Raw genomic sequence first — 25,257 nt, 5'->3', positions numbered from 1 at the left:
GAAATTGTTTACGCAATTACCTCACATATAGCACTTTTTAGGGTTCCATACCCAAAGGGTAAAAACGGGACCCTATTACTAAGATTCTACTGTCCGTCTGTCTGTCACCAGACTGTATCTCATGAACCGTGATAGCTAGACAGGTGAAATTTTCACATACAATGTATTTTTGTTGTCGCTATAACAACGAATACTAAAAACAATAAAATAAATATTTACTTCGTTTGCAATCAGTATCAGTAGATGGCATTGTGCAAGCGAACACTGTCCTTTCAAATTGTTAACGTAACCTTTTCCTTTTTCAGGCCAAACTCTAAGATATTTATTTATTGCATTACCATGGCAAAAAGAATAATATTTTTTTTACCCAAGAAACTACCCAATTATGACAGAGTTGAAAATTAATTTGTATTTGGCCAAAACCACATCACAAATCCAAGGATCAAGTATTAGAAATAGCAATTAAAAACCCAAATCGGAATTAAAAATATAATTTTCTTAACCTAACCTTAACTAACAATATGTCTATAGCGGATGTCCTAACAATTTAATTTCACTCTTCACTTCATCATACAAATCTTTGTAATCTTCGTGTTCTTTCACAAGGACCATGATGCAACCTCTCATGGTGCCCATGGCAGCTCCAATGTCCTTACGACTCGGAGTGTAGCAGTATGGCACGTCTTTCTCTTCACAAACAGCAGGCAAGTGACACATGATCTCGATGGGAGATATGTCACCAGCAAAGAAGACCATTCTGAAAAAGCAAAACTGTAAGAATGTTTTCTTGAGAATCAACAAGGGTCACCATTGGCAGAGAATAGAGGCCATTCTAGAAGATGAGCCAGATTCTTCTCTGGCTAATTTATCCTCTTACTGTAGTATAGTACTTATTGTAATTCATTCAACATCAAACTCTCTCATATTAGTGACAAAGTTTCATGTTCAAAAAACAAAAATTTGACATGGGCTGCAAGGATATACATATTATACATTACTGTACTTCATTTCTTTAGCATTAGAAAGAAGGTACAGTATGATTACTTGGAGTGAACACTTGACAGATGGGCGCGCCTTCAGTCAATTTTCAACTTTGAGGTCATACAAATAAAATAGTTTTTACATAATTGTAAACGTGGGTAGCGGTATACTAAGAAATGGCTTTATTTGTATGACATCAAAGTTGCAAATTGACTGAAGGCACGCCCATCTGTCAAGTGTTAACTCCAAGTAATCGTATTGTAAGCAATCTTGATGTGGTTTTTATTGAAACACTAGAAAAATAAGTCACAGCAAATATGTAACAATTAGCAAGAACATATATACAATCATTTACATGCTTTTGGTATCATAAGTAATTTGCTGTTTTTTTTAAACTTTTTCAATAAAAAGACTCATCAAGGTTGTTTACCCTTTTTCAAATGCTAAAAAACCGAAGTATAGTGTTTACCCGCGGTTTCACATGCATAAAACCGAGCACTTGAAATGAAATTCCTGCATATCACTTAATTCCTTTGGGAATTCCCAAAAATTATATTGTGGTCTTTATTGACATTGCATTTAAACAATAGTTTAGACCCACTTTAATTTGGGTAAGATCGAAGAATCGAAGAATCAAATAGAAGATTTGGGTAAGATCGCGGGATCGCGGTGGCCTTGGGGGAGGCCTGTGTCCAGCAGTGGAAGTCTTTCGGCTGACATGATGATGATGATCTAACAGTGGCATTTTTATTGGTTAATGTTAGATATAAGTTTGTTAGATCTAAGTTAAATTGTACCGTTTGTGCCCAAATAAACATTAAAACAAAAGTACCAAATTTCATGTATTTATACCCAGTGGATGAAATTTCAGAGGGCATGGTGACTATATTCTTAAGATACTGGTCAGTAAGTTTAGCTCTAGATAATGGTTAACTTTTTTAATGACGATTTTGCTGTACTAAGAATACTTCACGGTAAACCTAACCTCAAAACTATCACAACAATAAACATCAATCTATTTATTTACCCTTTTTCACCCAAGCGAAGCTGTTTCTGTACGATTTTTAGCCCATTTCTAATGAAATTCTTATGCCCACTAGATTTCTTGATGAGCTTGTAAATCTTTTTACTTAGTTTCTTCGGTGCCATGGGTTTTGCGATCACGCTGCAGTGGTCGATCTTTTCGTCATAGCTTTGAGCTTGAGGTTCTACCTTCATGCTAGTATCTAGGTCCTCTTGATCTGCTGGTTCTTGCTTTACTTTGCCCATTTTCACAGAAGTTTTAGAATTAAATGAAACACGTGTGTACCGTACGCGTGCGAAGCGAAGCGACAGTCTGTCAGTGTCAGTCAACCAACACGTCAACGTCGTCAACACGATGTGCCACAGGTAAAAAAGGGTAGGGTATCAAACAAATGTCACTGTCACGGACAATAAAGGCGCGGCCACATGCTCATCGCTCGACGCTCGTTTCCAGCGTCAAATATGGTCACGTGACATATAACGATAAAGGTGAAAATGTTGAGCCTTATTGCTGGAAAAAAAAAACTTCGATTTCAGCAAAAAACTGTTATATTTTTTTCATTCACTCCAATTTCTTTTATTTGTACCACTGCCACGACTGCTACTAAATGAGATTAAGAAATCAGCTTCCAAGACCAGGATCATTTCTGCAAGCTGCCATCTTGACGCTGCTGCTCGTCGCGGCGACTTGACGCTACTTTTTTTGAGTCGAGGGAAATTCAAAATCACATTCAAAATGGGGTCACGTGACCAGATTTACCGCTGCAAACGAGCGATGAGCAACTGCATGTGGCCGCACCTTAATGACAGAGAAACGATGAACTTTGGTGACTTTATTCATGCTTTATTCATACAAGACTAAGTTTGTGACAAGGCCAGTATTTAAAAATACCTTTTACACAATGCACGGAATTTGCACGGAATCTTCACGGAGTAGAAAAAGATACTGAATAGTTTTTTGGTTCTGTCCATTACTTATCCTGTGGTTATATGATATATGGTCTAAAAATATTGTACTACTGTTTTAGTTATTAAAAAATCAATCTGTTAGTTAAATTACTGTGTATTAATATTATATTACGTTTTATTTATAGTTGACAAACAAAATCTGTGTGGGAAGAAACGTTAAGAAGAAATTGACATTCTTGTTGCCATGGAAACGTCGATATGTCAACAATACATCCGTATCCGAAATACGAGAACTACGCCAAGGAATAATTTAATTAATATGTCGCAGAGTTTAAAAAATAACTAACTATCAGCAACAAAAACCCTTGTCGTCTTGCTATTCTAGTCAATTTATAAGTTACCGATGATGGTAAGTAAATAACTTGTACGAAATCAAATTGAAGAAGTCATTGCAAATCTGAGGCATCTAGAACATTTATCTGCTATTTTTGCAGGGTCTTTTGAATATCCTTAAGAAGTTACGTTCTAATCCGGAAAAAGAACTAAGACTGCTTCTTCTAGGGCTGGATAATGCTGGTAAAACTACTCTTTTAAAGCAATTAGCGTCCGAAGACGTCAACCACGTCACTCCAACTGCGGGTTTTAATATTAAATCTGTGCTGTCTAGCGGCTTTAAGCTTAACGTTTGGGATATCGGCGGCCAGCGCAAGATACGGCCTTATTGGAGGAATTATTTTGAAAATACAGATATATTGGTGAGTGCTTAAAATCATCTTTAGAATAATTAATCCAATACTAATGCGATTTTGTTATGAAAAATATCAATGGTTATTGGGATATTTTGGTGGAAAGTGAAGACTGGGACCCTCGGATATAATGTAAGCATACCATACAAAGTTTGCTTCATTTAGGACTAGGTTACTGTTGAATCATTTGATTCTTGACTCACCATAGATTGTTCTCACAGTAAGTGTCATAATCATAATCAATTCTCTTGTCAAGCAATGTCTTTTTCTACAAAAGGGCTCCACAGTGGGTCACAATTCAGTTGGTTCAATAGTATGTATAGTAGGAATTTTTTGAGATGCCCCAATCTCGTTAACAGCCCACCAGCACCTTTCGAAAAAAGCCATTGTATTCTATTGTGCCCTCAACCACATAGTCCTTAGTTTAAAATGAACGAAAATATAAAATAAAATAGTTCAAACTCAAACTCAAATAATTTATTGTTAATTATAGGTAAGTACATGTGAAGTTGGAAAACATATTGAAAAGAACTGCTATAATTTGCTTCTTAGGCGTACAACATTATTTTTCGTAAAATTAATAATAGTTTATTTACTTACTAGCTAACATTAGACACCGTAAAGTCATGTTCTAAGAATTCATTTATATCATAAAATACATTATCTTTCAAAAATTTTAATAGTTCTTTTAAATACTTTTATACTTCAATTTTTTATGGTATCAGGTAGTTCATTGAAATAATGACTTTATTATCTAGAGCAGAGAGTGTTAACAAGATTGGGACATCTCAAAAAATTCAGGATGGTAAGTATCTATAACGGCTAAGTTTGCTTGAGAATTATGAGTAAATAGCAGCCTAAGGTATAAAATATACCCAAACTTGGAAGATTCCGTATAAAATACGAAATACTTAGAAAAATATTACTTAATTTTTTCGTAATGGCTGCGGAACCCTATTTCGGGCGTGTCCGACACGCTCTTGGAATTGCAAAGTACTCTATGACTTACCATTGAATTAAAATAATTTGAAAACAATATAAAATATATATATATTTTTTTACTTTTAAATTGACAAACGATTTATTTAAACTAACGTATTTCTGTAAAAGTACAATTGAAGTACTTATACTAAACTATCCTGAAAATAACTATATATACAATTCCCCCAAGTCTTGTCCTTGAAGAGTGCCCATAAGGCTGGCTGCATTTCCGCGCTGTACCGTGATTCCAATATGTTGAGCGAGAAATGCACCAATCCTATGGTCATTGGTAATTTCGTTTTTTTTTTATTTGACCAAAAAGTGACTTTTAAATAGATAGAAAGAAGAGATAGAAAGAAAATACATTTAATAAATGTTAACCATAGTTGACTAACTTTCAAACCGCTATAACTCAAAAAGTTGCTTAGGTGACTAGACACGTTCTTTCCTTGGACCCTTAAAATAGTTTTGACTGTATTTATTTATTATTTTAAGTAAATAAATATCATGGGACACCTGATACCAACTGACCTAGTCTCAAACTAAGCAAAGCTTGTACTATGGATACTAGGCAACGAATAAACATACTTATATAGATAAATACATACTTAAATATTATTAAACATCCAAGACCCGAGAACAATAATACAATTATCTGCCCCGGCTGGGGATCAAACCTGGGACCTCAAGCTTCATAGTCAGGTTCTCTAACCACTTGGCCATCGGGTGGTCAAATTTTATGGTTACTTTATTATTATTTCAGATCTATGTAGTGGACTGTTCAGACCACCAGCGTTTGGAGGAAACAAGCCAAGAGTTGGCTGAGTTGTTGCAGGATGACAAGCTCAGAAACGTTCCGCTGTTGGTTTACGCGAACAAGCAAGATTTGACCACAGGTGAGAAACACTTGAACAAGGACAAACGAAAGTATTTAACCTCGTTTAACAATGAAAAAAAACCAAAATCACAAAACTTGGAATTCTTCGCTTGGGTCCTATAGACTAGAGACGATTGGTTAAAGACGTGAGTTATCTGTTTATTTCGGTATGAGTAAGTAAGTACGTTTAAATAAAAACAGAACTCACAAGGTTAAGTTGCAATGTTGTAATAGTTTCCAACCATTCATTGCTAAATGTCTATTTATTTATGGAATATTAATATTACCGATCAATAACCTGACAATTGTTTATTCAATAACAATAATTATCTTGCATTGATAATGTTCCACACACAGATATAGATTAGGTACACTAGATAACGCGCGATTACTTCGCGTGTCCGAACCCCGACCAAACGTCGGGGTTGGCCCCTTACAAAGACTGACCGCTAACTGACTAATCATGACTAGTGACTGACTAGAGCCCCACGGCGCGGGCGGGCGGCGCATTTGAATCGATTTTGCGCGGGCATCGGGGAATTCACATCGCTAATTCGCTCTTGAGATGTCACAGTAGATATAAAAAAGTGACACGGTTGGTTTTCATACAGATTGAGGTGTTTGCGTTATCTAGTGTAATCTATATCTGTGGTTCCACATATGGCACACTTACTTTCAAGGAATAGCTATGAACTCAAAATTAAAGTCAAACTTTATTGACAGATTTAATGAAACTGTTAGCGACGTGCTCAAAAATCGTTACAAATTTGTATGTTTTAATGTTGCGGGTATTATGGCCCAATCATTACATATGTTTTAGATTTTATATTAAATTTTAAGGTAGAAAACGATGGTACGTGTGACGTCACAGCGGTTTATTAAAACCAGGAATCGAACGGTGACGCAGTCAGTTAGCCTTAACTATCGCTTGCGACACACGTACTTTCGCTCTCTCTCTCATATGTTCGTATACCTACGTTGTGTCTGTTTAAAAATAAACGGTTTTAACGAGTTTTTGGGTTTCGAGTTTCCTAACATTTTATCGCGCCAGTGCAACCTTTACAAAGTGGTCTTCGAACCAGATCTACCTAATGTTCAACACACCGCTTGCAAAGATGGTAAAAACTCGAAGCACTACACGCAAGGAGCTCGAGAGCAAAGAGCACGAAAATCAGGAAGTCCAGTCACAAGTGCATCCACAGCCAACTGATGGAAATACACAGAAGGATGAACAGACACCGACCGCTAGCCAATTATATGATGTTGCGGGTAGCAGCGTCAAGCGCGAGTACCGCTTGCAACAGCCACCCGTTTCGCGCACCGGGGCTAAGTCAACGTCCACCTCGTCCTCCCTGATGGCCAGGAGAAAGAAACTGGAACTAGAAATGGCTAAAGAAAAGGCTAGAATTCAAATGGATCTCATCGATAAGAAGTTTCAGGCGGATTTAGCAGACCTTATGGATGAGAAAGAGGAAATATACAGTCCACATAGTGACCCGCATGACGACACCAAGAATAAAGAAGTGGAGCAATGGTTAGAGCAAAGCCAGCTCGAGCACGAACCTCCATCGCACGCTCCCGAGTTTGGTAATCAGCTGGACAAGCAGTGTCCGCCGGCTGCAGGCGTTGCCGGCCCATCTGACGGAACGGTTCATATGCTCGCGAGCGCCCTACGGAATCTAACCTCGATCTCTGCAAATAATGGGGCAAACAACAACCTGCTTAGCCGCATGTGTACACCCCGAGACCTACCTAGTTACTCAGGGGACTCGTTGGAGTGGCTCCAGTTCAAACAAGCTTATGACGAGTCTACCGAAGTGTGCGGGTTTAGCCCGAAGGAAAATTTATGGCGTTTAAGGAAGTGTCTTCACGGGCCAGCTAAGGAGGCAGTCTCAGCTCTCATGATAAGCGCTACTTCACCCGACGTAGTGATAAAAACTTTAGAGCTACTATACGGCAACGCAGACACCATCCTAAGCAAAATTACCCAGGGCCTGAAAAAACTACCACCTATGTCAAACGAATACAATAAAGACATTGTGTCGTTCTCAGTTAAAGTGCAAAATTTCATCGCAGCGGTGCGCGCCGTCGGCCGAGAAGAGTACATGCAAGGCATGCATATTGTAAATATTATTTTATCCAAGCTGCCTACCGTTCTAATATCAAAATGGTCCGATTATAGTTTTGCTATAATAAAGGAAGGAAAGAAATCACGTTTGAAAATATTAGGCGATTTTTTAAATCAAGAAGCTGTGAAAATTTCGACTACAGCAAACATACACGCCACAGAGGCCCGCAGCGTCGGATTTCAGCACCACTACAAGAATAAACCCGACTACAACGTCACCAGCCGTCCTCATGCAGTGTTAGTGCAATCAACGCACAGTGACAATAAGTGTTTATTTTGCTACGTCGCAAAACATAAATTAACTGAGTGCAAAATGTTTAAAAAAGCGTTGCGCAAAGACAGGTGGCGTCACGTTAAACGCCACGGCGTGTGTTACAAGTGCTTAGTGTCGCGCCACGATCGAGAAACGTGTCCCGCGGCCGCCTGCGACAAAGACGGTTGCGGCGAGGCGCACCACCGACTGCTGCACTACGTGCGCGAGCCCGCCGAGAGCCGCGCCCGCGCCCCGCCGCGCCCGGCGCGGGCGACACCGGCGACGTCGGCGACACGGGCACGGGCCACACCGGCCAAAGCGGCCACACTCCAGAACCCGCAGCTGCTACCGTGACGCACATTAATTCTGCACACAGCGTCTTATTGAAAGTAGTACCTATAAACATACACGGACCTAATGGTGTAATCAGCACGAATGCATTGCTCGATGACGGATCGACAATAACATTAATAACCGGTTCCCTCGCTGCGCGGGCCGGTTTGCGCGGCCGCACTGAGACTATGCGCGTGAGCGGAGCGTGGAGCGGTAGCGATGTTGTTGTTGATTCTACTGTTTTATCTGTGAATGTGTCTGATAAAAATAATTGTAATATGTCTACTATTAATGCACGAAGTGTAAACAATTTAAAATTGCCTGAGCAAAATCTCTTTTCTATCGACTGTAGTCAGTATGCTCATTTGCAAAATTTGAAACATGATTTATTATTTTGTAACAATAATATTAAACCTGAAGTACTAATCGGTCAGGATAATCACCATTTGTTAGCTCCTATTGAAATGTGTATCGGTAAACGTAATGAGCCGTCCGCTACTCGCACCACCCTAGGCTGGTCCTTACATGGAATAGCGCGCGCGCCGCCGCACGGCGCTCGCGCCTCGCACCCGAGCCCGCTGCTGTGCTGCAGCGCGGGGCCCGCCGCTCCAGCCGTCCGGCCCGCCGCGGGTAGCGCTGAGGACTTGCTTCGCGAACTTCATGACGAGGTAAGGCGCTCATTCATGCTCGATTCCCTAGGTGTGTGTAGCAAACCCCGTCAGAACAGCGAGGACGTACGCGCGCGCGCTCAGGTGGAGCGCTCGGCGACGCTCGTGGCCGGCCGCTGGCGCGTCGGGCTGCCGTGGCGCGACGAGGGCTGTGCGTTGCCCGACAGCTACGTTAACGCTTTCAACAGGTTCAAAGGGGTTGAGAAAAAGATGCTGGCGAACCCTGACTACGCCAAACGTTATTCCGAACGAGTGGATCACCTTTTAGTAAATGACTTCGCTAAAGAGTCGACTGATACTCGGCGCACACCGCGAACGTGGTATTTACCACACTTTGGGGTCGATAACCCTAATAAAAAGAAGTTGCGTTTCGTTTTCGACGCAGCAGCGAAAAGTCAAGGAAAATCTTTAAATGATTACCTATTGCAAGGTCCCGACTTACTCGCGTCCCTATTCGGCATTATGGTACGTTTTAGAGAGAATAGGATCGCTGTAGCCGGGGATATTAAAGATATGTTCCTGAGAATTAAAATAAGGGATGAGGATCAGAATTCCCTTAGATTTCTGTGGAGACCTCGCCCTGAACAATCTGTCAAAACTTTTAACATGACTTCGCTCATATTCGGTGCTAATTGTTCCCCATTTATTGCACAGTATGTAAAAAACAGGAACGCGGAGCGTTTCGCTTCGTCCATGCCCGCTGCTGCCGACGCTATCTGTAACCAGCACTACATGGACGACTACCTGGACAGTTTCCCGGACGAAGCCACCGCGACGCAGATGGTAAGAGATATTGTTTACATTCACAAAGCGGGTGGCTTTGAAATACGCAATTGGACTAGTAACAGTGTAGTGGTGTTGGACAGCATACCAAAAGAGACCTTAGGTACGGTGGCGGTAAGTCTCAAAATGGGTCAGCAGTGCGAAGGAGAACGAACGCTCGGTCTTATTTGGTTTCCCGCTAAAGACGAGCTGGGGTTTGATTTGTCCTTCAAGCGCATTCCCGAGGACGTGGTGAACGGAGCACAGGTGCCTACTAAAAGGGTTATGCTGCGAGTCATTATGTCTATTTACGATATTTTTGGTTTCTTGTCGCCGTTCACAATACAAGGAAAAATAATGCTTCAAAATCTTTGGCGATCAAATATTGGCTGGGACGACGAGATTCCCAACAGTATTTTAAATAAATGGAAAACCTGGATCGATTTGCTAAAGGTAATGAGTAACGTACGCATTCCTAGATGCTACCTAAACCCTATAGGTGCGAGCGAGACAGGTGACCGCATAGCAACGGACGCAGCTGATATCGTAGCAGGTGAGTGCTCCCCCGCGCCCCTCGGCCCGCTGACGCCCGCGCAGCCCGCTACGGCCTCTACGCGGCTGACCGGGAGCTACGAAACCGCGCACGCTACGAGTGCTACGACGTACGATAACACACAGCTGCATGTTTTTTGCGATGCGTCTACTAAAGCGATGTGCGCCGTAGCTTATTGGCGGTGGACGTGCAATGGTAATGTGTTTGTTGCATTTATAGCGAGTAAATGTCGGGTCGCGCCGGTAAAACCGCTGACGGTGCCGCGACTAGAATTGCAAGCGGCGCTTCTAGCGGCGAGACTCGCAGACACCATTATTAGGGAGCATAAGTTGAGCGTGTTACAGCGATTCTTTTGGAGTGACTCGACCACGGTTTTGCACTGGATTAACAATGACGCAAAAAATTACAAAACATTTGTAGCAAACCGGTTAGGCGAGATTGATGAGGTCACTAGTAGTAAAGAATGGCGTTACGTGCCTACTGAATTAAATGTCGCGGATATAGCTACACGCGAAACTTACGACGACGCCACTTTCAAGAGTCAATGGTTGGGGGGTCCTACGTTTCTGCGTGACGACGAGTCATCGTGGCCGCGTCACGTCGTTCGTCCTGTCACCGACGTCGAGACAATTGAATGTGTTAACCTGGTAACAAATGTGGTTTCTACGGACATTCCTAGTGTCGAGCCTGTTCCCGATCCGGAACGGTTTTCTTCGTGGCTGCGGTTGCTCAGAAGTACTGCCGCTGTTCTAAGATTTATACGTAGGTGCAAAAAACGTTCCGACGATGACTATTGCGAATTGATGGAACAGGCTGAACGCTTGCTGTTCCGGCGGGTACAGAGCGAGGCCTTCGCCGCGGAGGTGAGCGCGATCAGAGAAGGTAAATGTTTACCCCGCAGCAGCCGTATCCTCAAACTGTCACCTTACTTGGACGAGCACGGCGTCCTTCGTTGCGGCGGGCGCATTGGTGCAGCACTCGATGTCTCTTCCGAGACAAAAAACCCGAGTATCCTTGACGGGCGGCACCGAGTGACGCGATTGTTGGTAAGACATTTCCACATAAAAGCTGCCCATGGAAACCAGGAGACGGTGGTAAATAACCTAAGGCAAAGGTACTGGATAATTAAAATGAGACCCACCGTTAAACAAGTAGCTGCTGGATGTATGATCTGCAGAATAAAAAAGGCGAAACCGGAAATGCCAGTGATGGGCGATTTACCTCCTGCTAGAGTGGCACATCACCAGCGGGCTTTCACACACTGCGGTGTGGACCTATTTGGACCGATGGAGGTGGTGGTAGGGAGACGAAGGGAAAAACGGTACGGTGTCATATTTACATGCCTTACAGTTCGGGCCATACACCTGGAGATCGTGCATTCCCTCACTACTGACTCACTAATTATGGCTCTCCGGCGTATGGCTGCCCGCCGAGGGTGGCCACGCTACCTTTACTCTGATAACGGCACTAACCTGCGCGGCGCTGATGCAGAGCTACTGAAGTCAATTCAGGAACTTGACGACGAGACTCTGAAAAACGAGGCCGCTAACAGTGGGACACAATGGTCTTTCATCCCACCGGCAAGCCCCCATTGGGGGGGGGCGTGGGAGCGTTTAATACGTAGCGTTAAGGTATCTCTAGGGGCTATACTCAAAGAACGTATCCCCAAAGATGAAGTTCTCGCTACCTTTATGACTGAAGTTGAGAATATAGTCAACAGCCGCCCTCTAACTCACGTGTCTGTAGAACCTGGTAGCAACGAGTCGTTGACGCCAAACCATTTTCTGCTGGGCACCAGCTCCAACTTACCCGCTGCAGGTGTCTTCGATGACTCTGACCTGTACCTAAGAAAACAGTGGCGAAAGAGTCAACGCTTAGCCGATATGTATTGGCGCAGATGGGTAACAGAGTACTTACCGGAGCTGATACCTAGAAGGAAGTGGAACGAGGAGCGCGAACCGCTTAAGGTAGGTGATCTCGTGCTGGTCGTGGACCCTGGAGCGCCACGCAACGTGTGGCAGAGGGCGATCGTGCAACAGGTATTTCCAGGTAAAGACGGTCGGGTCAGGTTGGTTGAACTTAAAACCAAGTCAGGGACGCTGAGACGTTCAGCGGCACGCGTCGCTAGAATTCCTTTGTCTGAATAGTGCTGAGCCAGCACTGGGGTGGGGCGTGTTAGCGACGTGCTCAAAAATCGTTACAAATTTGTATGTTTTAATGTTGCGGGTATTATGGCCCAATCATTACATATGTTTTAGATTTTATATTAAATTTTAAGGTAGAAAACGATGGTACGTGTGACGTCACAGCGGTTTATTAAAACCAGGAATCGAACGGTGACGCAGTCAGTTAGCCTTAACTATCGCTTGCGACACACGTACCTTCGCTCTCTCTCACTCTCATATGTTCGTGTACCTACGTTGTGTCTGTTTTAAAAATAAACGGTTTTAACGAGTTTTTGGGTTTCGAGTTTCCTAATATTTTATCGCGCCAGTGCAACCTTTACAGAAACAAGGCTATAGTTTCGATCTAAATTTTTAATTGTGTAAGTTTTAAATTGCAACCGTGCAGTGCTTTGAGTTGTAACTTTTTTTATTTAGGTAGACAATTTACATTAAATATAAATATGATTTAAAATGTGTGCTTAACTTTTTGTTTGTTTAGCATTGCCGGCGAGTGAGGTAGCGACTCACCTGGGTCTGCACCTCATAAGAGACCGCACTTGGCAGATCCAGGGATGCGTCGCCACTGACGGCACTGGAGTTAAAGTAAGTTCATAGGTACAATCGCACCTTGAACTGAAATAATAATTCGAAATTTTCTCATTTTAAAATTCAACCAGATTTTGTTTCATTTAAAGTTTATTTTGGAAATGTGAATATTTCGAATTGTTTCAGTTTAACTTTAAAGGTGCGTAATTTAAAAAGAAGCTGAAAAGAAATAGTTCTTCGTACTTGTCTCATATTCAGTATAGTTCTGTATCTCTCATTAGTGGCTGTATCAAGTACATATCGTCACTACTTTAAAAAAAACTCGTAGCTCAAAGTAGATAAATTTTCTGAGTGAACTTTATAGACATTACATCAAGGTTCAATTTTGTTGACATATTGATTTTAGATACGAGATTTTTTCAAAGTAGTGACGATATGTATAATTTTCGAAAAATGTATCACTGATTCGAAAAAAAAACTTTGTTAAGAATAAATTGGCAAGAAACTGAACAAGATGTATTTAAAAACAAAACAGCAATATTATTTAATAACATGCAAATTATTTAACCCAGTAAGTAGATTATACTATCAGAGCGAAGCATCTACAATGTGCATCGGAATTTCTAAACGTCACCATACAATAGTAATCTTGACTTAGATATTATGCATTCTTGACAATGTATTTGAATTTTGGTATCTATTTAATAATGAGGAGATACGTAGAAGAACAAGGGTCACCGACATAGCCAAGCGAATTAGCTCGTTGAAGTGGCAATGGGCGGGCCATATAGCACGGAGAGCAGATGGCCGTTGGGGCCGAAAAGTTCTCCAGTGGAGGCCGCGGATTGGCAAGCGCAGCGTAGCACGTCCACCAACAAGATGGATGGATGACCTGGTTAAAGTCGCGGGTTCACGGTGGATGCAGGCCGTTGCCAACCGAAGCAACTGGAGGTCTGTGGGGGAGGCCTATGTCCAACACTGGACGTCCTACGGCTGAGATGATGATGATAATCTATTTAATCGAACAGTGCAATAATAAACTAACTAATAATATTACTCTTACAGGAAGGAATGGAATGGGTGTGCAAGAATATTCCAGTTAAGAAATAATCATCAAACGAGTAGCTTAATTAATATCTAGTTATTATAATATGCATTGTACTAACAAACGTTAATTCACATTTTGAAGAAAACTATCTTTTATAGTTAAAATATTTACCTACTAGCATCAACTAGAGCTTGATAACTTTCGAAATTGGAATCACTTTATTAATTACTTTACGTATTTGTAATTCTATAAGAAATGTAGGTTCTTTTGAGTACAAAAGTAACATAACCATAAGTAACATCCCAATGGTTTATTTTATTTTTAATGACACGTTCAATAATAATAAATTTAATTGGCCCAATCGTGGAAGGAAGGAAGGTATATTCTGGATAATAATTCGTGACATAGTAACTTTTTTTTTAAGTTCATCCTTCCACTCTTTCTAGATTTTCAAAGTGGAAACTCTTTTTCCAAGTTGAGAAATAACATCCTCATCAGTATGAATGAGAACTGTAATATTTCATCTCGCCTCTACATATATGTAGTTTAGTCTATTTTTATCCTCAATTACCAAAATGTGTACCAAATTAGGAATTTATTCGCTTTATAAATGTAGTTATATTTTTAAAGTATTATGAAATAAATTTTACATAGTATAAATATTCTGTAATCCGTCCAAGTAGATTTTTTTTTGCTTAGCTATATTATTTAATGCGTTGAATGTAATAAATTAACGCATAGAATTGACCAAATTGCAAAATAAATGTGAAATATCTTAGTACAAAAGGAAAAATTGTAGTCATAATTTTATAAAATATTTATTTAAGTAATTTATAAATATGAAACGATCTCATTCATGTAGTTTTTAATTTTATTTACTTTGTGGTTGAACAGACGGTTATTTAACGTATGCTTTTATGTGTTAGTTTTGTATGAAAATCATGTAAGTAGTTTTACTAAAGTAGTATTAAAGTGCAGCTTTTCACTACGCCCTGAGACTGCCCAGGCCACATAAATTACAAGGGCTACATAATTATTAACTTTGACATACAAAAAAGTGACAATTACCTACGTATGTGGAATTGAAGCACTCCTTTAACGTTCGTAGTACAGAGAGAGAGAGAGAGAGATATAGGATTTATAGAATAATTTTATGGTTTACCTATAGGGTGCTACGTGGTACACCGAACATGTAAGTTTTCAAGATCCAGGACACATTTCCAGTCGTGATAACGACGAATACTTGATTAATGCCTGTTAATAACTTCTTTACTTAAATTAATGTACTTCTTGATGCCTTGTGATTTGCGATAGTGTCTTAAGAGCGGCAAATAGAGTTATGAATGAACGAGACTCATTAAAGTTGCGCTTCGTTATTTGTTGAGCCGTGCATGCAATGTGTTTTGCAAATTTTGAATAAAATCTTTAAAAAACCTAAGTAGGCTTGCTTAAACTTAAAATCTGACCTATAATGTGGTGCTAAGAATCATAATAATGTCACAACGGCCTCTACGTAGACACCGTTTACTTGTGATGGAAAATGGTATTAAATCTGAATTGGTAAAGACTGTGTTGGTATACTTCTATGTCATGCAAAGATGTGTTTCGTTAACTTAGATGTTAGTTAACACTACTTCCAATGGAGTTTTAAATAAAATAACCTTTCAGTCAATTGTTTTCTTTTATTTAATTTATAGGCTAAACACGAACATAGGACGGAATACACTGATACATATTTACACACTTTCACAACGAAGTACTTATTAATGATACTTGTTTTTTTTACTATTATTTAGTAAACAATATGTTCTTGACAAATACAATACGGTATTTGACAACTCCTGATTTTGCCATATCTTAATATAATTATGAAAATATAGATATACAGATTGTTTAGCGAAGAGAAAATTTGAATCGGTTGAAAATTGGATGTATAGTGATTTTTTGAAAAATCTATATACCTCTCTTTCTCAAACGCTTTTCTCTATGCATCAAGTATGGCGGTACTGGCGTGTGACGTCACATGTCAGTATGTCTTTCTCTGTCTAAATTTAATTTCAAACCTTTATAACTTTGTTATTTGTAAAGGTAGCTTAAAAATTGTTTTTCTATTCGATAACAGGCATTGTGTAGTTTTAATTTATAAAACATATACAAAATAGTCAAATACCGTATACTTAAAGAAATCGAAGAAGTGGGAATAGAAAGATAAAAGAAATTTCAGAGAAGAAATAAAAGATTGATAAGATAAAAGAAATTTCAGAGGAGAAATAAAAGATTTATATTATTTATCACGCATCTCTTAGCACCAATGTCCAGCAAAAAAACTATTACGTAGTTTATGAATTAACTTAATATACACACCTACTAAAAGCCAGTCGTCAGGCAGTTATAAATTCGAGGATATAATAATACTATACCTATATTTCTATCAGGTGTAGTTACATTGTTACTGTGTTCAACTGAGTTCGAAATGTATTTGTGCATGAGTGTGGTACATCACGTTTTAAGTAATATTATTTTCACAAATTATGCTGTTTGGCGACCAGCCTTTACCTAAAACCTGTAAATATTTTAAATTAAATAATTGTGGATTATCGGACAAAAAGTTATTGTTGAGGTACCCTATGCATATATTGAATAGATTCAAAATAAATACTTTTATTATCAAAATATTGTATAAAACGAATAGTCAAATATTAAATTATATTTTTATTCACCTGCATATTATGTCACGTTAATATCTAAAAGTATCTCACATTACGTACATACATATTTATGTTTCGTTTTCGTTCACAAACCATCAATTATCATTTTCTTATGAATTCGGATTAAATTTATTTTCATAGTCCCATTACAAAATGTTTCTACAGTAATATTCTGTCACTCCAATAACCATAACCATAATTATTGTAGACCTAGATAAAAAAATGCTTTTTCAGTTAATAGATGCCTACGATTTTTTTAAATCCAGGTGTTCAAATGTGCATTTCATATTTATTGAATAGAAATATTTGGTTCTTTGGAGTCTTTAGGAATGATACACACACGCACCAAGTTAAGACGTTTATTCCTTTTCACCAAGATTACAGTAGTTATTTTACAAAACAATGTGCCACGGCCGCGAGTCGTAGAAGAAGAAAAACCTGAGAAAATTCTATTCAGTGTCACAGGCCATCTTGTCGTAACCGGCCAATCAACGTCGACCGCCAGGCGCGCGTGAGCGTTGATTGGTCGGTTCAAACCGTGGTGCACAGATAGAGATAATAATAGTGGCGGGATGATGCGGCGGCGCTGCTGGTCGCTTAATAGCGCCACATCACCCCCCCACGGAGAGATAAAGCTCCACACAAGTGGAGATAAGCTACAACATAATACATGGAGATAAGCTATACACGTTAATGGGAATTGGGATTAGAGATCGTATGGGATTTTGAATTTGACTTTCCTGCCAGACCGTGTGGAATACTCAGCTTGAGGCGGAGCAGTTGATGCATGTGGAGACACGACTGGCATCGGTGGGGTGGCAGGAGGGTCCAGAGTAACCGGCGGCGATGAGTGCGATGAGGGCGGGGCCGGGGTGATGGTGGGCGGCCCGCAATTGGCGGCGGGGCGAGCAGGATCGGCAGGCTCTTCGGCGACGACATGCGCCGGCTTTAATCGGTCGCTACTCACCTCTACCTCTCGACCTCTTATGTGGAGGGTCGCCGTTTTGTCCCTCATGCGCAGGATCCGGTAGGGACCTGAATAGGGCGGTTGCAGCGGGCGGCGCACTGCGTCTTCGCGTAAGAACGCGTGGGTGGCCGATGACAGTTCTTTGAAAACGAAAATGGCTTGCCGGCCGTGACGCGAGGCGGGCGCGGGGCGAAAATGAGCCATTCTTTCGCGCAGCTGACTCACGTAGTCTGCGAGGTCAGTTGGGCGCTCTGTTGCGGTGGGCGGAACGAGCAGTTCGCCGGGGAGGCGCAAAGGCTCGCCGTAGAGCAGCTCGGCGGCAGAAGAGCCGATGTCCTCTTGAGGGCGGTGCGCATGCCAAGGAGCACCAGGGGCAGCGCTCTGACCCACGAGTCGCCGTGGCACATCAGAGCGGCCTTGAGCTGGCGGTGGAGTCGTTCCACCATGCCGTTGGCCTGTGGATGGTAGCTCGTGGTGCGCATCCTGGTGGTGGCGTGCAGGTGCATGAGCCGCTGGAAAAGAGAGGACTCAAACTGGCGGCCCTGGTCGGTGGTGACGACTGTCGGTACACCGAACCGGGATATCCATCCGCTGATAAATGTGTCGGCGACTGCCTCTGCAGTCATAGTTGTCATGGGCCAGACCTCTGGCCAGCGCGTGCTGCGGTCGACGGCGGTGAGACAGTAGTTGTAGCCGTTGCACGGAGGAAGGGGACCGATGATGTCCAGGTGAACGTGGCGCAGTCTCGACGATGGCGTGTCGAAGTGCCCGAGGGGCGTCGAAACGTGTCGCGTCACTTTGCTGCGTTGGCAGGGCACGCAGTGTCGCACCCACTCGTGGCAGTCCTTGTTCATGCCGGGCCACACATAGCGGTCGCCGACAAGTTTAGAAGTGACGCGCGCGCCGGGGTGACTCAAACCGTGTAGTTTGTTGAACACCGCGCGGCGGTAGGGGGCGGTGAGAAATGGGCGGGGCTTACCGGTCGAGACGTCGCAGGTGAGTATGCAGTCCGTCCCTGGTATGCAGACCTGCTCCAGCTTGAGAGAGGATCCGTTTGATCGACGAAGGCTGGCTAGCTCGTCGTCGGTCTCTTGTGAGGCGGCGAGGGCGACGTAGTCCTCCTCGAGCGAGATCGCCTCTATCCGCGACATAGCGTCCGCCACTACGTTGTCTTGGCCGGGGACATGTACTATGTCGGTGGTGAACTGGCTGATGAATGACAGCTGGTTGAGCTGAGCGGGTGGCAGTTTCTCGCGGCGCTGGGTGAACGCGTATACGAGGGGTTTGTGGTCGGTGTACACGGTGGCGTGCTGTGCTTCCAGGATGTGGCGGAAGTGCTGGACGCTCTCGTAGACGGCTAGCAGCTCGCGGTAGTAAGCGGGCCACTCGCTCTGCGCTGCGGTAAGTTTCTTGCTAAAGAAGGCGATCGGCTGCCACGCATCGTTAATACGTTGCTGCAGGCAGGCGCCGACCTGGGTGCTGGATGCGTCGGTGAAGAGGGCGAGCGGCGCCGAGCCGACGGGGTGAGCGAGGACGGTGGCGTTGGCGAGGCTCACTTTGCAAGCTTCGAAGCATTGCTCCAGCTCTGGCGTCCATGGAAACGGCTTGGCTCCCTTGTCCTTGGTAGTGGCTAAGGCGTCGATCAGGGGTGCTTGCAGTTCTGCTGCATGGGGCAAGAAACGTCGGTAGTAGTTGATCATGCCGAGGAACCTTCGCAATCCCTGGATGGTTTTGGGAAGCGGGTAATCTTGCAGGGCTTGGATGCGTTCTGGGGGTGGTCGCGTACCTTCTGCGCTGATGTGGTAGCCCAGGAAGACCCAGTTGGTCTGCGCCCAGGTGACACTTCGAAGGGTTCACGACCACACCGTAGTCCTGAAGTCGCTGGAACAGTGTGCGCAGGTGCTCCACGTGCTGCTCGGCGTTGCGAGAAAAAACCAGGATGTCGTCTACATAAGAATAGGTAAAATCCAGGCCCTGTGTAACCTCATCAATGAACCGTTGGAATGTTTGACCGGCATTGCGTAAGCCGAAGGTCATGTAGGGAAATTCAAACATTCCAAACGGAGTGGTGATGGCAGTTTTCTCTATGTCTGCCTCGAAGACAGGAATTTGCTGGTAGGCCTTAATCAGGTCAATCGAGCTGAAGATGGTGCAGCCTGCGATAGCCTGGTTAAAATCGCCAATGTGACGGACGGGGTACCGGTCAGGGATGGTCCTTGAGTTGAGCGCTCTGTAGTCTCCACACGGGCGCCATGTGGCGTCTCGCTTTTGTGCATGTGAAGAGGCGAGGACCAGGGGCTTTTCGATGGTCTTGCTGTTCCGCACTGAACCATCTCACCAAATTCCTTCTTCGCAGCAGCCAGCTTCTGAGGACCGAGGCGGCGAGGGCGGCAGGACACGGGCGGACCGTCGGTGGTAGTGATGTGGTGCTCCGATGCGTTGCGTAGTTCTTCTTCGGGGTCACCACTTTGGAGTCTTTAGGAATGATACACACGCACCAGGTTAAGACGTTTATTCCTTTTCACCAAGTTTACAGTTCGCTTTACAGTAGTTATTTTACAAAACAATGTGCCACGGCCGCGAGTCGTAGAAGAACAAAAACCTGAGAAAATTCTATTCAGTGTCACAGGCCATCTTGTCGTAACCGGCCAATCAACGTCGACCGCCAGGCGCGCGTGAGCGTTGATTGGTCGGTTCAAACCGTGGTGCACAGATAGAGATAATAATAGTGGCGGGATGATGCGGCGGCGCTGCTGGTCGCTTAATAGCGCCACAGTTCTGTGCCACATATGGTACATGGACTGTGAACGTGTTAACTTAGTGTTGCCAGAATGTTCTATAGTTCACTATGGTACACCTCCGTAGTAACTTTCAATTCGTGTTCGTGGAACGAGGCGCAGTCTGCCGGATACTTAGCCTGCAAAAAAAAAACTAAGTTTAGGGTTGTCACTTCTACTAAAATTCTACAGTTAGGCCGTCTTGCAGGAAAAATAAATCTAGATTTAGTAGTTAATCAAGGCTTAAGCTTGACAGGTCCATATAATTTGACACTACTAAACTGAGCTTAACGCTAACTCGAGATTTATGTGTTTACTGCAAGTGGGCCTTAAAATAATAATCAAAATCAAAATAATTTCTGGGCACAGAAGTAACATCGCGCATTTAGGGTTCCGTAGCTAAAACAAAAAAATGCAAGCCTTATAGTTTCGCCATGTCTGTCTGTCCGTCCGTTTGTCTGCGGCCTAGCTTAGACTATTAGTGCTAGAAAGCTGTAGCTAGGTATTTTGCTCGGATTTAAATAGAAATGATACCGACAATGTGGTAAAATAAAATGTACCTAGAATAAAAAAATGGCCTTCACAAACCCACAATATTTTTAAAAGAACTATTCAACGGTAACTAACTCTGTGAATTTAGACCAGGAAAAAAAAGTACCACTACGTGTAGGGGAGGTACCCGAAGAAACGTTTTTGAGCATTTCTAAAAAAGTTTGTACATTTGATTTGGGACTCCGATTTGGATAAAAATTTGCAGGTATGTAGAGTGAACGATACTGAGTCGTAATAACATAGTCTCTCAAAATGTCCCAATTGGTTTGTATGGAAATTACCTTTTTTGTTACCAAAACTTGCTTGGTTTTGACTTGATTTGCGGTAACAAAAAAGGAACTTTCCATACAAATTAATTAGGACATTTCGGGAGACTATGTTATTTAAACTCAGTATCGTTCACTCTATCTACCTGCAAATTTTTACCCAAATCGGAGTCGCAAATCAAATGTAAATACTTTTTTAGAAATGCTCTTTTATCAAAATTATATTTCATCTTTTTGTCGTTGTGGTTACTCATGCAGAATTACATTTACAGCTTTTTCTACTCGCATACTACAATGTGCTACTAACGATATCGCTATTGGTAATCCAATGATGTGCATTGTGTGATCGCAACTGTATTTTTTTTTATGAAATGTTTCACAATGTTTTTTTTCGCACTGCAAATGGCGGGAATTAAAATTAAAAAAAAAACCACCGTTGTATTATCTAATGGCCAACAACAGCCATTCTATTATATTATTATTGGTAAATCGACTTTATAGATTAATTAAAATATGTTTACGTAAACAATTATTTAATGAACTACTTAAATAACGGACGGTAAATAAATTATACAGTTATTATTAAATATTAATATTTTAACATTATTTAATTTGGCTGTGTGACCTAAATTTCCAGGGTCCATTCTAAGGTTGCAATTAGTAAAAAAAAAGTTTCAAAATAGCGGGAATTTGTTTTGCTTTTGCACGGAGTTCTTGAAAATTGAAAGAAATAAAAGAGTTAACCACTATTGAAACGATTTTTATCTGTGAGAAAGCGTGACTTTGGTAAATTAATTATGTGATGAAGAAATGTTGATACCGCCAGAAATAAAACAGACACCAATGGGAGTGAGTGAAGTAGGTAATTTGCTACCTTTAAAATCGAAAAATTCATTCATTGCCCGTTATGTAAGTATTCATTAGGTACTTATTTGTTAATTGTTTATGTTTGAGCTCGTAGAAAAAGTAATGCATGCAACTATTCATAATCAGCCATTGAGACACTATGCGTATCTATTATGACCTTAGATGAATGATTGGTCTCGCCTCATGTCATAAACTCGCACTCTGTCTCAATGGCCCTTTATTATGATCATCATCATCATCCCAGCCTATATATGTCCCACTGTAGGGCACAGGCCTCCTCTCAGAATGAGAGGGCTTGGGCAGTAGTAGTAGCCCCCATTGCGGATTGGGAACTTCACACACCGTTTCGCTTCGCAGGTTTGTTGTGCAGGTTTCCTCACGATGTTTTCCTTCACCGTAAAGCTCGTGGTAAAATCCAAATGTAATTCCGCACATGAATTTCGAAAAACTCACGAGGTGCGAGCCGGGGTTTGAACCCAGCCACCACGGCTTCCACGGCGTTCTGGTTACTCATGTAGAATTACATTTACAGCTTTCTAGCACTAACAGTCTTGAATTTAAACTGCGGACAGACGGACAAAACTATAAAAGTTCCTTGTAGTGTAGGACTACAGAATTCTATTTTTTTTAAATAGGTACCTAGGTAGTAACTTTCAACAACAAACTAAACCGTTTAAGACAATTTCATCGTTATATTTTGAGTGAAATTCCAAATTTAGTAAATAGCTAGGGACCTATTTATGTAGGTACCTATTTACTATAGGTAAATGTGCGTAACTTATGTATGCTCTCACTTAAACTAAGCAAAGTATTGTAGCTGTCATACACGCGTTCTTGTACAGGCAGCGAAAGTCTTCCGATTCGGCAGAAGATTCGAACATGACCGCATGACTTTATTCGCTAGACAATAAGGGCGTCTGTAGGTAGTTGTTTTTGAGCTCAGCATCGCTATATCTGTTGCTAACTGTATACGTAATTATGATTCGCTTCCGCTCTATTAAATAAACAAACGCGACGTTTGATCCCACAATAACGTCGAAAACAATATCTTCGTATAACTTTCGTATTAGTACGGGAGGTGGCGTTCTATTTTACATGTTTTTAATCAAATCTTTTGTAAGTATCGAAATTTACCCACTTCTGGTCGGGTAACTTGAAATTTGGCATATTTAGTTTTGGTTGGTTGGATGACAACAAGTTCAGTCAGCAAAATAGCTTGTTCTAAAAATGCCATTTTTACACTAGGTGATTTATAGTTTGATTTATAACGACTTTTTGGGGTAATTTCGGATAAGTACCTACCCTCTGTTGAAAGGTGATCAAAACTAGTAAGTAGCAAAAATTGGCAAATCGCGAAATGACAGTTACGCGCCACTGCGTTACGGCCTTACGGCTTACCAAACAACGGCAATGTCAAAGGAAGCGTTGACAATTTAGGAGTCTATAGAGTGGTATGGATTTCAAAACTGTACAAAATATATCTGAACAAGTTTTTTAATTAAATTAAATTAAATTACCAATATATATAATAAATTCAAAGTAAATCACACTGGAATTACATTAAACTAAATCAGTACAAAATAAGTGCACCTAGTAAATAACATAAAGTTAAACTAAACAATGTCAAAATGTATTTTAATTGGCTGATTCGTATTTTAGAATTCGGATCGTATTTTACCACGTTCGGAGTAGGTAAGTGGTTTCTTAATCTATCTAATACCTTTAAACGAGCAATTTTTGTATAGCAATATCGGAAACGGCTCCAACGATTTCGATGAAATTTGGTATGTAGGTGTTTTCGGGTATGACAAATTTAATCAATGTTAGGTATGTCATTTCGTTATTATCGGAACGGAAATGAAGTCATTTTGCTAATTACAACGTTAGCTCCCCGTACAAACTTATCTTCCTACGTTAAATCAAAAACCGACTTTACTGCTTCAGTAATAGGCATATTTTTGAGCAAAAGCGCTATGCCAGTGGTAATAAACAGTTAGCAACTTAAGATCAACGCAGATGTGAGCTTTCGTAGGAGACTTATTTGATGCGGAAGAAGCACTCGACGTTGTGTGTTCGGCTTAATGAATGTTAAACATGGTCTAATGGAAATGTTCTCTGTTTGGATAATATGAGAAACATTTATTTAAAACACAAGGATGCGCGTGGGTAGTCGAGAGAATAATCGTAATGCTTGAGGCTTTCTGTTGAATTTAAACTCTGGGGGCCTACTACGAAATTCGATAATAGAAGTTCGTATCGTACCGTCTCTTACTCTTACCCTTGTATCAAATAATATTAGCGTCAAAGTATTAAGCTCACCTCGCAGTTGGCGTCGCTTTGTATGGCGTTGTACAGGTCCCAGAAACCCTTGCCGTTCTGGAAGCTCAGAGCAGCTGAGGCGGCCAGACTGCTGATCTTGGTGAGCCCAGCCTTGAAGCCTGGCAGGCCTGGGAACATACACATACTCTTGAGCAAGAACATAAAATTTGACGCTATAGCCTACAGCGTTCGTTTTTGTACATATTTCACAGGTTTCAACCACTCGCTAGATTATTGTTTACAAACCCGGGCATAAGATACCCTTAAAAAGGTAAAACTGCCTATCGTGAAGGGTTACAAATACGATGACATCAGACGTACCAAACGTGATAGAAAATCGCCATGCACTTGTTATGAAGGTCTAATTTACCTACAGCTACTGGCATGCATTTGAGCAGACAGCTGCGTAGGTAGCGCACCGCTAGTGCTGGTGGTGCGCAGCTGCAGTGCAAAATACCAATTAACCTACACTGAACCAAATTTGACTAGAAATTGAAAATGACAGCTGTATTCCTCAGCTTACCTTTTTGATCCTTATCGTGCCGTTTGTTCACCAGACACATGAGATGCTCTTGGCAATGAGGAGCCTTCACGGAGTGCTTGTACGCTCTGTATACTCGCAGTACTGGTTCAATGATCTCCAAGTTCAAGGTGTCCGTGACCCGATCTGCTAGAGCGTTGTAGTCGGCCCGGCTGGAAAGGGACGCAGACGTCGCTTGTGCCATCTTCAGGGTTTGCTGTAAGCAAAATGGAATGAAGAGTTAATGTTAAGGCTATCAATGAGTGAGGTAAAGACGCGGAGGAGGATGTTTGCTGGCTGTTTGAGCT

The 25,257-nt window shown here is 41.8% G+C and overlaps 5 protein-coding genes across 5 annotated transcripts in view; 2 read left to right on the top strand and 3 right to left on the bottom strand.

Moving 5' to 3' along the window:
* Positions 1–475: 475 nt before the first annotated feature.
* NHP2 (NHP2 ribonucleoprotein) lies at positions 476–2,349 on the bottom strand. The gene is made up of 2 exons (XM_074107514.1): positions 2,009–2,349; positions 476–757 (listed from the first exon to the last, which is right to left on the bottom strand). Exons 1-2 carry the CDS (start codon positions 2,248–2,250, stop codon positions 526–528), a joined length of 474 nt encoding a protein of 157 aa, XP_073963615.1. The 5' UTR covers positions 2,251–2,349; the 3' UTR covers positions 476–525.
* A 741-nt stretch (positions 2,350–3,090) lies between these two features.
* On the top strand, positions 3,091–16,465 carry LOC141442442 (ADP-ribosylation factor-like protein 3). The gene is made up of 5 exons (XM_074107431.1): positions 3,091–3,322; positions 3,408–3,668; positions 5,404–5,536; positions 12,879–12,982; positions 13,991–16,465. The coding sequence occupies exons 1-5, from the start codon at positions 3,317–3,319 to the stop codon at positions 14,033–14,035; spliced, it is 549 nt and encodes a 182-aa protein (XP_073963532.1). The 5' UTR covers positions 3,091–3,316; the 3' UTR covers positions 14,036–16,465.
* On the top strand, positions 8,145–12,841 carry LOC141442440 (uncharacterized). The gene is made up of 2 exons (XM_074107428.1): positions 8,145–8,899; positions 9,554–12,841. Exons 1-2 carry the CDS (start codon positions 8,420–8,422, stop codon positions 12,359–12,361), a joined length of 3,288 nt encoding a protein of 1,095 aa, XP_073963529.1. The 5' UTR covers positions 8,145–8,419; the 3' UTR covers positions 12,362–12,841.
* A 922-nt stretch (positions 16,466–17,387) lies between the features above and the next one.
* LOC141442443 (uncharacterized) lies at positions 17,388–17,863 on the bottom strand. The gene has a single exon (XM_074107432.1). The coding sequence runs from the start codon at positions 17,850–17,852 to the stop codon at positions 17,388–17,390; it is 465 nt and encodes a 154-aa protein (XP_073963533.1). The 5' UTR covers positions 17,853–17,863.
* Positions 17,864–20,145: 2,282 nt separating this feature from the next.
* The window catches only part of LOC141442441 (uncharacterized), a 36,370-nt gene continuing 31,258 nt past the window's right edge, over positions 20,146–25,257 (bottom strand). Inside the window, 3 exon segments of the mRNA XM_074107429.1 lie at positions 20,146–20,565; positions 24,430–24,557; positions 24,953–25,166. Coding sequence (XP_073963530.1) covers positions 20,485–20,565; positions 24,430–24,557; positions 24,953–25,166 — 423 coding nt within the window. The 3' untranslated portion in view covers positions 20,146–20,484.

Source organism: Choristoneura fumiferana, chromosome 25, assembly GCF_025370935.1.
Source record: "Choristoneura fumiferana chromosome 25, NRCan_CFum_1, whole genome shotgun sequence".
Taxonomy (NCBI): domain Eukaryota; kingdom Metazoa; phylum Arthropoda; class Insecta; order Lepidoptera; family Tortricidae; genus Choristoneura; species Choristoneura fumiferana.
The sequence above is the reverse complement of the archived record's forward strand: the minus strand, read 5'-3'. Positions and strand labels throughout refer to the sequence as shown.

Excerpts from the sequence above, each read along its gene's own strand:
- NHP2 (XM_074107514.1), bottom strand. The coding sequence starts at position 2,250 with ATGGGCAAAGTAAAGCAAGAACCAGCAGATCAAGAGGACCTAGATACT. Across the intron at positions 758-2,008 it reads CTTCGCTTGGGTGAAAAAGG|AATGGTCTTCTTTGCTGGTG; the intron begins GTAAATAAATAG and ends TTGCTTTTTCAG.
- LOC141442442 (XM_074107431.1), top strand. Across the intron at positions 3,669-5,403 it reads TTGAAAATACAGATATATTG|ATCTATGTAGTGGACTGTTC; the intron begins GTGAGTGCTTAA and ends TTATTATTTCAG. Across the intron at positions 5,537-12,878 it reads CAAGCAAGATTTGACCACAG|CATTGCCGGCGAGTGAGGTA; the intron begins GTGAGAAACACT and ends TTGTTTGTTTAG.
- LOC141442440 (XM_074107428.1), top strand. The coding sequence starts at position 8,420 with ATGCGCGTGAGCGGAGCGTGGAGCGGTAGCGATGTTGTTGTTGATTCT. Across the intron at positions 8,900-9,553 it reads TTCGCGAACTTCATGACGAG|TATGTAAAAAACAGGAACGC; the intron begins GTAAGGCGCTCA and ends TTTATTGCACAG.
- LOC141442443 (XM_074107432.1), bottom strand. The coding sequence starts at position 17,852 with ATGGCTCATTTTCGCCCCGCGCCCGCCTCGCGTCACGGCCGGCAAGCC.